The sequence below is a fragment of the Solanum pennellii genome, chromosome 3 (assembly GCF_001406875.1).
Source record: "Solanum pennellii chromosome 3, SPENNV200".
Classification (NCBI taxonomy): Eukaryota; Viridiplantae; Streptophyta; class Magnoliopsida; order Solanales; family Solanaceae; genus Solanum; species Solanum pennellii.
The window spans coordinates 18,776,253-18,791,712 of NC_028639.1; the positions used below are offsets into that span (position 1 = coordinate 18,776,253).

General features: G+C 32.9%; 1 protein-coding gene across 1 annotated transcript in view; it reads right to left on the bottom strand.

Annotated features, from left to right (window-relative positions):
• LOC107014979 (small G protein signaling modulator 1-like) overlaps window positions 1–6,199 on the bottom strand; it is a 49,812-nt gene extending 43,613 nt beyond the window's left edge. Inside the window, exons 1-3 of the mRNA XM_015215119.2 lie at window positions 6,042–6,199; window positions 5,434–5,607; window positions 3,366–3,464 (exon numbers count right to left, since the gene is read on the bottom strand). Coding sequence (XP_015070605.1) covers window positions 3,366–3,464; window positions 5,434–5,559 — 225 coding nt within the window. The 5' untranslated portion in view covers window positions 5,560–5,607; window positions 6,042–6,199. The remainder of the gene's footprint in view (window positions 1–3,365; window positions 3,465–5,433; window positions 5,608–6,041) is intronic.
• Between the last annotated feature and the right edge of the window lie 9,261 nt (window positions 6,200–15,460).

Sequence of the window (15,460 nt, forward strand, 5' to 3'; positions counted from 1 at the left end):
TTCGTCGTCCAAAACGCTGGTGCAAGCTAGCCAAGGTGAGAGAGACGAGGGCTCGAGACCTGGACCAAGTGAAGTGCATGAAGGACGCAGACAACAAAGTGTTAGTAGAGAAAGCACTCATTAGACAGAGATGATACATAATTCCATAAATAATTATATGAAGAGAGGGACAGAGACATTGTACCGGAAGATTTAGAGCACTATAACAGGTATCACGATTTTGGGTATTATAAGTGTAAAGAAGCTGAGGAGGTTGAGGGTGCTATTTGTAGGATGCACAGGGGAAGAGAGACGAGTCCAGACACGATCCTGGTGGAATTTTTGGAAGGGCACAGTTAAGGTTGTTATGGATTGGCTGACATAGTTGTTTAATGTTGTTTTTAAGATGGCAAAAAATGCCTGAAGAATAGAGGTCGACTACAATGATCCCATTGTACAAGAATAAGGGCGACATAAAATTGCAATAAATATAGGGGTATCAAGTTGTTGAGCCACACTATGAAAATTTGGGAGAGAGGGGTGAAGATAAGCGTGTCTATTTACAAGGAACGATTCAGGTTCATGTCGTGATTTTGACTATGTCACTATACAAGTCATTCATCTTGTAAGGAGGCTGGTTTAGAATAGAAAGAGGAAGAGGGACACATGGCATTCATTGACCTAGAAAAGGCTTACGACAAAAGTCTAGAGGGAGGTTCTTCAGAGGTACTTAAAGGCTAACGGTGTACCTAGGACGATTAAGGACATGTATGATGGACCCAAGACCCGATTAAGGACAGCAAGAATAGACTCTAAGCATTTTCAAGTGGCGATGAGATTGCACCAACGGTCAACTCTGAGCCCTTTTTTATTTGCCTTGATGATGGATGAATTGACATAGCGAATCAAAGATGAGATCCCTTAGTGTATGCTATTTGCAAGGACATAAGCCTAATTGACGAGACTCACGGCTACGTTAACACAAAGCTAAAGGTTTGGAGACAAACCCTAGAGTCTAAAGGGCTCAGGTTGAGCATGGCAAAAATAAAATACTTGGACTGCACATTAAGTAACAAACATATGAGGTCGGAGCGGAAGTGAGGCTTGATACTTAGGTCATCCAAAAGAAAGGAAGTTTCAAGTATCTTGGGAATATTATCCAAGGATTGTGGAGATTGACGAGAATATCACTTATCTTATTGGTGCAGGGTGGATCATGGATGAAATGGAGGCTTTTATCCAAAGCCTAGTTTATTGAGAAGTACCACCAAAATTTAAAGACATTCTATAGAGTGGTGGTTAGGTCGACTTTATTTTATGGAGCGAAGTACTCGTCAGTTAAGAACTCTCACATTTTGAAAATGAAAGTTGCAGAAATGAGGATGTTGAGATTGATGATCGGCAATACTAAGAATGGCAATACTAAGAGGAATAAGATTAGAAATGATGATTTTTAAAGAATTTCACATGATATTAGAGCCAAGCTCATCCCAATTCTTTGTTCACCCTTCACCGATGGTAAGCCCCCCATATTATAGTGTCCACACTACAGTTAAAAAGGTGTCGGCGTGCCGGGGAGTGTTAAGAACTCCCACATAGAAAATGGGATTAGAATTTGATCTCCTTATATGGACTTGGACAATCCTCCCCTCATAAGCTAGCTTTTGAGGTTGAGTTAGGCCCAAGATCCATCTTTTACATGGTATCAGAGCAGGGCCCATTTCATCATATGTTGGGGACCCTAAAATCAAAATTGTCCACACATCAATGTTTATTGGGCGTGCGGTGGGGTGTTAAAGAATGACAAAAGCCCCACATTGATGGTTAATGAGACGGGTGGACTCCTTAAAAGGCTTGGGCAATCCTCTTTCCTTTGAGCTAGCTTTTGGATGTGAGTTAGGCCCAAAACATCTAAGCAAGGTGGGAGTGTCCTCAATAGAGGACAAGATGCGAGAAGTGTGACTGAGATGGTTCAAACATGTGAAGAGAACATGCACGGATGCCCCAATGCAAAGATGTGAGATTGGCTATTGATGGTTTGTGAGAGGTAAAGGTAGGCAAAAGATGTTTTGGGGAGAAATGATTAGACAAGAGTCAAGACACAGTTGCAACTTACCAAGGACATGACCTTAGATAAAGGGATGAAAGGTTATGGAAGACACGGATAAGGGTAGAAGGTAAGTAGGTAACTAATTGAGTATTATCCCACTTATCCTTTCATACTATTAGTTGTTGTATTATGAGTGAAGTGTCAAAAACACACCTAAACTATCCCCTTTTTCTGAGTTTCATACCTAAACTACTGGAAGTGTGAGTTTCATATATAAACTATTACTCATTAGTTTGAGAAACACACCTCACTGGTGACTGTAATACACTCTCTTTTATTCAGAAAAACCTTGTCACATGGCATTCCACATGGACAAAACATTACCTTGAGAAAAATTAAATAAACTATTAGTATTAGTTTAAAGTTAAAGATTAAAATATCACTATCGCCAAAAAATACTATTTTTAAAAAATAAAATTTAAAAAAATTTTCTTAACCCACTCCCCCACGCCCCCTTTTTAAAATTTCTTTTACAAAGGTGGTGGAGTGAGGTAAGAAAATATTTAAATTTTATTCCTAAAAAAGTTAATTTGCTTCTTTTTAGATTATCATACTTTAATCTTTAATTTTAACCAATACTAATAATTTAATTAAGTTTTTTCAAAATGGAATATTTTGTCCATATGGAGTGTCGTGTGTCAATTATTTTAAAATAAAAGAGTGTAGTACACACACCATCGACAAGAGTGTAATAAAAGAGAGGTGTGTTTCTCCAACTAATAAGCGGTAGTTTAGGTATGAAATTCACCCTCTAAATAGTTTAGGTATGAAACTCAATAAATAAGATAATTTAGATGTATTTTTGACACTTACCTTGTATAATTATTGTAGTTTCTTGCTATTCGTATTATTTAATCCTGCTTACTTTAGTATTTTGCCATGATTTCTTCCCTCCCATTTTTTTCTTTTTTGAAATGTTTTTCCTTGAGCTGAAGGTATTGGAAACAACCTCTTTACCTTCTGAGGTAGGTAGCCTTATACACTACCTCGTGGGGTTAAACTTGGTATATTGTTCTTTAATAATAATGAAACTTAACGAAATTGATTTGATATTAAAATCTCTCACTATTCTAGCTATTTCTTTCGGTCTAAACCTCTTATTCTTAATAGCATTTGTTCTTCACTCTCTCTGAGAGTGTCTTCGTTGTCTTCTCTTTTTTGGATAATGGTGTTATATGTTCCCAATACGAGAGCCTCGACTAATCCACCTCTCCCACAAGCAAAATTAAGCAGGGCTTTAACAAAAAAAAGTAACTTACAACAATAGAAGCCTTACCCCTAATATGATCAATTTCAGCACTTTTCTAAAACCATGTACCTTCCCATCCTTCTCAAAGATTGTCTGCCACCTGTCAGGCTTAAGCATTTTGCTCATCTATATCATCAAAAACACAAGGAAAATATTCCCAGCATGAATATTGAGTTTACCGTAAAAAGCACAAAGAAAAAGTCAACAATGCAGAAGTCGAGTGTACGAAGCAAAAATCCATATGTTTTATTAATCAAAAAAAGGAAAAAATTAGCAGACCTATGAATAAATATTGAATTCCATGATACTTTCCCTAAATAAATCATACTCCCTATATTCCAATTTATGTAATGTAATTTGACTGGACACAGAGTTCAAGAAATATGGGAAGACTTTGCAATAATCCAAACTATCCTTCAAATAAATGAATTTTTAAAAAGAAAAGTACACATCTGGATTTTTTGCCAAATGAGTGGGACCCAACATGGGTAAAATGTCCATAGCATCATCAAATATTTATGAAATAAGAAATGTGTCATTCTTTTTTAGATTGACTGAAAAGGAAAGAGTGTCATATAAATTGGGATAGAGAGAGTAATATTTTCTCAACAACTAATATTAGCACTCTTAATATCATTAGCAAGCAAGAAATAAACATGAATTGTTCGATTCAAGTAGAAGACTCATGCAAAAGTGTCTCTTGAATTCTTCAAAATGCTGCGTCATTACATTAAATGGGTGAACCACTAGAGACAAGCTTTATTCAGATATACTCAAAGGGCCCTATAATGATGGCCAACTACTTCTTTTTTTTCTTTTTTGATAGCAACCAAACAAATTAGTGTTGCACCATGGCTGAACTGCCAAATTCAGGAAATTCTCCTGCTGATAACAAATTTATGGGTATTTACAACTTCTATATTAGCACTTGAAGGTTGGTGGCTTCTCCAACTAAATCCTTTTAGTGTCTAAATGATAAATCTCTGCCAGTTGATAAAAAAATCAAGAGCAGACTATGACGGGCTCCAAGCAGAGGTGTGATATCATATGGATAAGAGGTATGCCTCTTTCGATTCAAACACACTCCACAAATAAAGCTAAAACTTCTGATTCAATATTATGATGAGGATAAAGTTCCTGAGATTAAAAGGCTGTTCATACGATGATAGACCTTATTTGCTTAACTTAATGAGGAGCAAGATGAAATTTTGTCCTAGCACCCTCTATCCTTTTAAAGGGGCGAGGGGAATGGCGAATGGGGAATCGGGAGAGGCTTACAAAGTAGGGAATCGGACCCTCACCAACAAAGTGTAAGTTTAGGTAATTAACCAACTAGCTAGAGTATTAAGATTTCCTAGGGATCGTAAATTAGGGAGTTTTCCTTATTGGATGTATAGTTTGTTGTGCATATAAATGTATTTACTTTTTAAACAAAATAAAAAAATGTTTTAGAGGAAACAAAAGATATAAAGCAAAAGGTACCCTTGACATCTCAATTGTTTAATCCATGTATATAAATAATACCCACATTCTTATTCCACGATCTATCTTGCATAAAATTATATAGATTCTAACATAATATATGCAGATATATTTGTGTGAAAAAAGGGGGAAACCGTATCAAGCAGTGTATTATTTATGCCATATTTATTGCAGGTAAGAAAGAGACAACCAAACATTGTATTGTGAATGTTTAGTTATATACTGTGCATAATAACTGGCAATAAGTCCTGCCAAACGGCCCCTTAACATCTTCTTCATCTCATTATGTTTTTATCTGAAGATTAAATAATTTTTCACGGATAAAAAATCAACATATGCAACCATACACATCCAAATTTTCTAGAATCCAACTATTTTACAAATTGACAAAGTAAAGTAACAAATAGAGTAAAGGAAGAATAGTGAAAGAAACCAGTTCAGTGAGAGACTTCAAATACGAAACACTCAATACCCAAAACACAAAAGGATCACATAATTTCCTTGCAAAACTAATTAGGAGAACTGATCAGGCTAGCACTAGAGTTCAGAGATACAAACTATGACATCCTTCAAAACACCATAATTGAGCATAACACATCTTAAAAGCCATTACCTTTATTGATGACTGGTGAAGACAAGGTTCCCCAATGTCCCGAACAATGGAAGTCACTTTCTGTAAATTCACAGTACCCCCTTTCCCACATTTCCATGGCCTTTCAGCTCCGTCAAAAGACATCATGTGCGAGTTTTCACTCTCTCTAACCAAGCTTTACAACTTCTAACTTGTCTGATAAATCAACCAGCATAACTTAATTCACATCTATAATCCTTACAGTAAAGAAAATAATTTATTAAATCAACACAGTTTCTTCTTTAATTTTAATAAATGCAACGCAGAGACCTGGCCAAAATGCATATTATAACTTTCTGTAAACCCCAAAATCTCTTCACTGGTCAAATGGAATCACAAAAGAATCATTTCAAATACCCAGAGAGATCTAATTTCAGATTAAAATATTATTAACTCCCAAACGCCATCAATTTACAAAAAGATTAGTTCACAAATTCAAAAAACAAGCCCGTTCTCCGATCAAGAATCCAGACACCACCTCCCCAATTACCGAATTCAACAAGAAGTTATAAATGGTTAATATCAAGTTCATAACAATATTTTCAGTAACAAAAAGATAAGCAAATACTGAATTCAATGAGTGCGATTACCTCAGTAAAGAATGAACAAAAATAGAGAGCACTGAAGAATGGAGATCGGTGAAACAACAGATTGGCCATTAACAAAGAAATGCCTATTCTGGTGTTTACTCTTATCGTTCGCCGTTTGTTTTTGTTTTTCCCTTTTCTTTGAACCTTATTTTGGGGTTGTATTTTATATTGTATTTTATTACATAATATAATTATAATATATTTAATAATAAAATATAAGTAAGTAATTGGTGACAAAATCAAATTCCAATCGGTCGAATTTGTTTAAGTTTGGGCGGGTTATTGATTGATTAGTTCAATTTAGTTCAACTCATCTCATTTCAACCCACTAAAAACTGGATTGATATAGTATCCGAATTGACTCATGAAAAATCTTGTCAAAATATTTTTTCAAAAAAATCAACTTAATATATTGCATATAGTCATAGTGATGAAAAAAATAATTTCAGTACGTACTAAAAAAAACTATGTTACCAAATTCAAAAAAAAATAGTTTAAAATAACAAATAAAATAATTAAGCTAAGTTGGTTTGGGTCATTCACTCGTAATATAACTTATTACCTAACACCATTTTAACCAAAGTCGTTTTGACTGAAGCAAATTTAGATTGAATTGGATCTTGATCCGATTAATGTCCTAACTCATTATAACTCGTCTAAATTTAACCCGATCTATTTTATTGTCGCCTCTACTTATAAGTGTATACATAGTGTCTAGAGATATCAAAATCATATCCAAACACCTAATTTGTTCAAGTTTAAGTGGGTCATTTGTTAGCTCAGTTCACTTCAATTAGGTTTAATCCATCTCAGTCCATAAAGAACGTGATTGATATGTAGCCAAAGTTGACTCATAAGATATTTTGTTAAAATATCTTTTAGAGGAATCTTCGCATATAGTCACTCAAAGATGGTCTAATTACGCTCTATAGCTATAGTTTGTTAATTACGATTCGTAACTACATGTTATCGAGCAATGAGTGGCGAGCAAGATTGAGAGAGGGAGGAGAGAGGCGAGCGAGAGAGGACTGAGTGGGAGAGAGGTGAATTGTATATTTATATTGGTTAGATAATTATATATTATACATATGTATTTGTATATTTTGGAGAGCGAGATTGGGAGAGGGAGGAGAGAAGCGACCGAGACTGGGAGAAGGAGGAGAGAAGCGAGTTAGAGAGGGCAATAATTTGTATAAAAATTCAAATCTCATTTGCATAATTCGCAGGTATGTCTATATAATTGGTGTGTTTTTGTATAATTAAGTAATATAAACATAAACATATGAATTTTAGACAAAACTACAAAATATATTATACAAATTACATTATATAAATTATATTACACAAAATTTGAAAACTACGCGTTTATACAAACTTTAAAAAGTTATACACAAAAAGATTGAATGTATATGATGACAAAACTGGAAAATCAAAGGAAATCGTCGTCATATACAAATACAAACTATCATATACAACTACAAATCAAATGAAGAATTGTTAAATGTGAATTATACAAATGTTGTGAATTATACAAACATGGTTAATTATACAAACTCGAAGTCAGCCCACATAATTAATATTTAATGTTAATCGCGAGCGGTAATTATAGTAAACTATAACTATGATAAGTAATTAGTAGTATAAGTTTGTTTAACAACATAATTTTCTCTCTTTTTATATTTGATATATCATATATAGCCATAAATAAAGAAATAATAAATTGTTAGGTGTTAAAAATGGATGATTTCAAATATGTACCAAAAAATTATTAGTTTACAGAAAAGTATAGCCACGAAAATAATAAGATGAAACATGATCAAATTCTCTATTTAGTCACGGTTTACTTTTAGTTTTACTAGCTACAACGTGGCTAAATAACTCGTTTTATTCTTTAATAACTAACCGTTAAGTAGTGTAGGTGTAATATGTCAATGTTGTATGCATGAATATTGTATAATGGTGTATGAATATGCATATGTGATGTATAAATAAATTTATATATACATAAAATGTATCGATATTGTATAAATAGGTATGTAGTGCATATGTAATGTATCGTTATTGTATAAATAGTTATGTAGTGTATATGCTATGTATCTATATTGTACAAATCGTATATAAATATGTATTAATATTGTAAAAATGGTATATAAATATGTATATATAATGTACAAATATTTATGTAGTGTATATGTAATATCGATATCGTATAAATATGTATAATCATGTATCGAATTATATAAACAATTATATAATGTATCAATATTTATGTGACTATCATCCATCCTCACCTTAATAAAAAGAAACAAAATTAATAAATATAAATATCTATTTTTCCATAAAAAAGTGAAATAATTAGAAAATAAAAAGTGCAACAAAAAAGCTTTTTTTTAATGGCATTATTTAGCCACGGTTAAATCATGGCTAAATAGTGATAAATCGTGTGATATGAATCGATTACCAGAATAAACAAAAAAATAATGCGGAAGCGAAATTATATAGATTAAAGACAACAATTGAAAGATATGTGAAATTCAAAAATAAAATCCCCAATTCCAGGTTAAAGCGCTATGAACCCTGATTGATTTTAGTATTCAAAATTAATGGATTAAGACTAATTATGATATTAATAGAGTCAATTCAAGAATTTAGATCAGAAGTGATCTAGACCCCTTTTTCAAAGAAACTAGAGACAATAATTAGTATAAGACTAATTAGCTTCTTTAATTTACGAATAAGAAACCAAAAATATCAAATTAAGAATTTCATTCTTATAAGGTTGTAAGATAAATTAATAGTCACCACACACAAAGGTGTAAAGAAGAGAAACCTCTCAAATAATACTAATTATGTCTCTTCAAAATAATAAAATCAACCCCTATATATAGGGAAAACCTATCCCAAGTATAAAAGGATTTAAATCCTACTTTTATGAAAATTTTAAACTAGGAAACTTTTAATCTAGGAAACAGGAAAACTTTAAACTAGAAAACCAGACTAGGAAAACTCTAAACTAGGAAACTTTTAAAAAACGGAAATTTTGATTATAATCATTCAGCTTTTTGGGCTCTTTTATTGGGCTTCATGTGACCCAATCTTATTTCTTTTGGGCTTGAGTTTGAACACCTTTTTGGTGATAAACAAATTCTTGATTTTATATTGAAGCCCGTCATCTTTAGTACAAGTAGACCGACATGGATGCTATCATTCCCCTCTTCTTGAATACAATTCATCCTCGAATTTAAATCTCTCAAAATAAAGAAGACAAGCATTAACAAATAACATCGATAACTCGAAAGCAACAATCATAAGAACAAAACAGGATAGTGGTCATGTGTCCACATAACTCAATTAATCCTGGCATGTATAAGTACACCCTTATAAGCATGTATACATCATCATCACAATAGAAAATTCTCCTACTTATATAAACACAACGAACTCCTTGTCTAGACGCCATTGTGAATGATACATGCAACTTCAATTTAGCTCTATAAATAAAGTTATCCAATGGACATGACAAAGAAAATATAAATGTCATGATCCGAGTCTACTCCCTGGACGTGGCCAACACTCAAAGACCATCGCTGGTCCCCAAGCAAACACTCATGCTGGCTGACTACAAGCGAAAGACTAACTTAAGCATACAAAAGCTTAAAACTGAAATGAACAACTTTGAATAAAAATAATATATTTATAGCCATAAAATAGGCAACTTAATCTTTAAAACATTTAATAAAATAAATGATTAATACAGACTCCTCAACTATACTGACTATGTATGAAGCCTCTAATTGATAAAGATGGAAGTCGGGACAAGACCCACGACCTCCTAACTAAAATGAAAAGTAAATGAAGTCCTCCGAAAACAAGGAGGCTCACCATGTCTAACTCGAACTCTGGGATGTATCAACAAAGCTCCTATTGATGATCCTGAATACCTGTGTCTGCATCATCAAAAGATGCAGGCCAATTGGCTGAGTACGTGGAATCTACGAGCATGTAAGGGAAATTCTAAAGCATAACATAAGCTTGATACTTGAATAAAAAGGAAACATACTTGCCTCTTTTCAACTCAACTCAAATCAAGAATAAGATACTCACCTCAAAGATTAGATATTCTACTCAAAGATATGATACTTGACTCAATGAAGCACAAATGAACTCAAGATACTCAACTAAGGTATTCAACTAAAAATACTTAACTCTTGTTACTTAACTGAACTCATTTCGATATAAAGCAGTTTAAAACAAGTGCAATATAAATAAAAACTGTTTAAAAACACGATGTTAACTAAGATAATAATATCATAAAATACATATCATGCTCCTACTCAAAGTTTACTTGTGCAATGCATGAATTAAGTCTCATATCCCCCATGCATACTAAGGAGAATTCCTTGAGAAACCATGTAACTAATACTGTGGGAGTTTCTCTAACCGACAACCACCACTATGAGCCTAAGTGGTGATACAACGTCTTCCCACGCTGCCAGAACTGTCCTATACCTTACCATCGATATAGGACCTTACTTAGCTTAGTGATCCACTAGATAAACTTACATGATCATCTAAAAAGTATGACTCGTCAATTCCCGTGATGGCTTCATGATTTACATGGAGACTTGAGTTAATATGAACTTTCATCCTTACATCGGTGCTCAATACTTCTCCCAAAACATACTTTAGCTCATACTTTTAATAAAGCTTTCTTCCTTTGGGTTGAGATAATTTACTGAATCCTTTAGCTTTAAAAAGCCCCTTTTTGTTCAAAACTCTTTTGGAACTCTTCCCCTTTTACTTAAATGTGAAACATTTATAAACCTTTAGGAAATACTTAGTCCCCTTATAACTTTTGAGAAATGAACTCAACTTGCTTTTTACTTAACTTGAAACTTAACTCTTAGGGATACTTAGTTCCCTCATATTACTTTGAATAAAGATCTTCAACTCTTTACTCTTTACTTGACTTGAACTTTAAGACTTTAAAACAAAGTGAAAACGTTTGTGAAAGACTTTAGAAAACTTTATAACTTTACTTTGACCTGCTTCTTAACTTCTAGACTTGACTCTTAACTTTCCTTGAATTGAAGTATCAATTCAAAGTTCATGATCTCATATTTATGGATGATTTCATAATTTTCAAGTTGGAGGGTTCATGCGGAATTATGAGCATGAACTACTCAACTCAAGGACTCAAAGACACTTCTTATCTCAAGATTGTTCGACTTATATGGTTCATGAAGAATTATGGGCATGAACAATTCAACTCAAGGAATTCATGGGTGACATGTAATGGTCCCATAATTAGAAATTTAATCTCAAAAGGAATAAGAAACTCAATACTCAAGACATTGATTTGGAGATACTACTCCTTTCAATGATACTCAATTTATGGAACTCATGCGGAAGTTACAGGCATGAACGACTCGACTCGAAGGTCCAAGTAACTATATGGAACTCATGTACACAACTCTTATCATTCTCTTACTTACTTCCTCAAATCATAGCTCAAACTTAGTAGTTGATCTCAAAGGATTCACTATTGGACTCAAAGTCTTTCTTGAACTTTACTCTTAACTCTTTCCTAAATGTGAATGATGAATTCAAGAGTTATGGCTCATGATATGAAGAATCTAGGTGATATTTTAGAGTCATGAATACATACTCTTCACTCTTATGGTTACTTGCTTGAGTCTTGAAACAAAATACTAGAAGTTGTAGGAAACTCCTCAAAAGAACTCGAAGGGACTCTCTCAAAAGGTTCGGAAAGACTCTCAAAATTTAATATTGAATTTGACTTATTGTTTCAAGGTTATTATTCAGGTTATGAATGATTTATAGGTGTTTAGAAGTAGTTTAAAGTGTTTAGAATCAAAAGAGGTGAAGGTGCACTTTAAACGAACTCAAACGGAGCAACCAGAGGGAAACTGAATGGGGAAGGCGACCCTGGGGCTATGGGTGGCGCAGGGAGCCAGCCCCTGACGGACAGAGATGGGTTTGGGGCACTCTGGCAGGCACGCCGTGCCAGGCCCCAACCCAGAAAATTCTGCCGAGAACTTTTGCTCGTGTTGTCACCCTAAATCGCCTAAAATCGAACAGTTTATTCCCCAATCACTTGAATCGATTACTTAACTTAATTACACTCTAATATATTGGAAAAACACTAAAATTACTCAATTTGATCTCAATAAATCATCAAAACTCTAACACAACAAGATTTAGAATGAACTTTAAGAACACCTTTCAAGAACTCATCAAGAACTCTAATCTTTAAACTTTAAGCATGAAATTTCACTGAAAAATAACATGATTGGCGTGTGGGTGAACAAACCCAACACTATGGAAGCTTACATACCTCTTTGGGATTAGAACCAAGGCAAAAATCCGCAACTAGACTCAAAAACGTCGACGAACACCTTCATCCTTGCATCTTTTCTCCTATTTTCTTTTCTTGCCTCTTCTTGAACTCTCAACTAAAACCTTGGGTGTTTATTATGATTATAAAACTGAACCTAAAAGGATTAGACCCCTAAAATATGACTAAAAACGAGTTAAATCTGATTGGGTAAGGAAAGGATCAAAATGACCTTCACTATTTTCGGCTATCTTTTCTTATCTGGACAACCTAACTTCAAAAGGTCATATCTCACTCAACCGAACATGAAACATAGCAAACATGACGGCTATGGAAAGATAATTCAAATATATTTCCTATGGTTTCTTGTAGCACACCTGAATCATCTTGTTCTAGGAGTTATAGTCGTTTGAAGTTGACCCAAAACTCATACTTACCTTAACTTGTAAAATTTTCGATTCTTGCTATTTCCAATTTAATTATTTTGGAACTCTTGGTGCTAAATCTAGTGAACTGACATTAATACTTAATATTTTTTTAATTCCCTAGTAAAATCTCAATCACTACAATGAACGGTTCAAGTCTTAGTTCGAAATTTTTGTCGGTTGCTACAATAAAATTCCTATCAAATTGAACACTTTTGTGATATAAGGAAGCATCTTCAATTATACGTCTCAAAGATTCTTCTACATACATATTATTCACCCATTATTCAATATACATTGTATCTAAATAAGCATTGAAGTGATCATAATCATGTAACTCATCATCACTAGTAGCAAACATCTTTTTCAACTCACAAAAATCAACGCTTTTAGAATTATGACTCATTGTATATAAAGAATCATATTCCGACAAGTTATCTCACAAAAACACTTGAATAAGATAAGGATCAACTAACTCATTCACAATCTTCCACACACAAATAACAGACATCTTTTCAACAAGTGGAAATTCACAATCAACTATGAAATTCTCAACTTTAAAAAAGCTCAAATTACTCTTATTGAAATTGTCGATTGAAGTTATTGACTTATTATATATCACATCATCCTCAAAATAAATGCAGTCACCAACATAAAAATTAAGAGTGTAGTTCATTACTCTAAGAAGACTTTAGGTTTTTTAGGAATAACAAGAATGTGAATAAACTAATTATACATATCATACTTGGTCTTATGTAGCAAAGGAATAACATCACCTCGTTTTTCCTTTCTCATTGGTGTTAGATCCACAATTGCCTTATCGAACTTCTTTATATGAGCCTTACCTTGGATAAATTCAAATAATTATTTTTACCTTTATCATTCTCATTAACATACACTTTCTCAATTGCACTTGTAGTACCAACTACTTCAGAATTAAGTTCATCCAACGACTTTAATTTTCCAATGCATACTTTCCCATGAGTATCTACAAGAGATTCAAAACAACTAGAAATAGAAGTATGAGTGCTAGATTTATAATAAGAGATAACCTCAATCAAACTTTCTTATTTTTCTCTCTCGACCTCACTATCATCCTTTTTTTTGCTCTCATGGTCATCTCTCTTTGATATTTACTCATTCTCACTTTTTTTCTCACTTGAAATCTCATTCTCTTCACATAACACAACCTCTTCATTTTTTCATCTCTTGGAAAGTCATAATTGACTCCATTTCTCCTCTCACTCTTTTCTCTCTCAGATTTCTTCATTGCTTCTTTCACGCGTTTTTGATAGTCATAAACTTGGGTTGGAGTTAAAGGTGCAAGTGTATATTTCCTTTTGTTTAGCTCAAGACAAACTGTATTTTTTCTTCTTTCATGAATTGCATTCCTATTAAACTTCCATGGTCACCCAAGACAATTTTGCTTTGGAATTACATCACAAAGAACATTATCAACATATCTTCCTATGGAGAAAGAAATCATGCATTGCTTAATCACCTTAAGCTCATTAAAATCATTTAACCATCGCCACTTATAAGGAAAAGGGTTTTTAATGCATGTAAGTTTCAACTTCTCCACAATGTATGAACTTACCACATTAGTACCACTTTCACTATCAATAATCATAGAGAAAAGATTACCATTAATCCCACACCTTGTATACAAAATTTTTCTCTCCTTAAATTAGCTATGGTGACATTCTTCTCCTTCAACTCCTTCAATCGCTTGATCAATACATCAACACAATTAATGTCGTTTTGAGTTCTAGCTTCATTTTCCTTAGATATTTCAAACATCTCAAACATTATTAAATAAATAAATATCTCTCAATTTGGCATTTTTCTTTTCTTTATTGATCCCACTATCTCTTGCCTTTTTTCACTCAAATTACTACATTTGGATGGATCCTTCATAAATTATATATAAGCCCTATTTAAAAAGATGTAGAAAGAAAACAATTTATCAATTTCAGATAAATTGGAATTGATGAGACAAGAAAAAGATGACTTTGTGAAATAAGTAAAACTTCAAAATTTTCCTATTCTTGATTTCTTCTTTGAGGTAGAAAATCAGGAATCAAATCAAATTTGAAGTTTCTTGAAATACCTTAATTCTCAAGTAATTGCACTTCTTCTTTTTTCCTCGTAATTTTCTTTTTTTTTTGCTTTTTTTTTTGTGGCTTGTAGATTAACTTTTAAACAACTATAAAAAGACAATTTTTTCCTTTTTGTTTTAAAACTTTCAATATTATCAAAACCGGAACCTTGATAGAATGACTCTGATACCACTTGATATGAATCAGGTTACCAAAATAAACAAGAAAATAATGCAGAAGTAAAATTATAAAGATTAAAGACAGAAATTTAAAGATAGGTGAAATTCAAAATAAAATTCCCAATTTCAGGTTAAAGTGCTGAAAATCCTAATTGATCTCAGTATTCAAAATTAATGGACTAAGACTAATTATGATACTAATAGAGTCAATTCAAGAACTTAGATCAAAAGTGGTCTAGACCTCTATTACGAAGAAACTAGAGACAATAATTAGCGTAAGACTAATTACCCTCTATAACTTACGAATAAGAAACCAAAGATACCAAATTAAGAATTAATCTTACCTCTTGAAGAATAG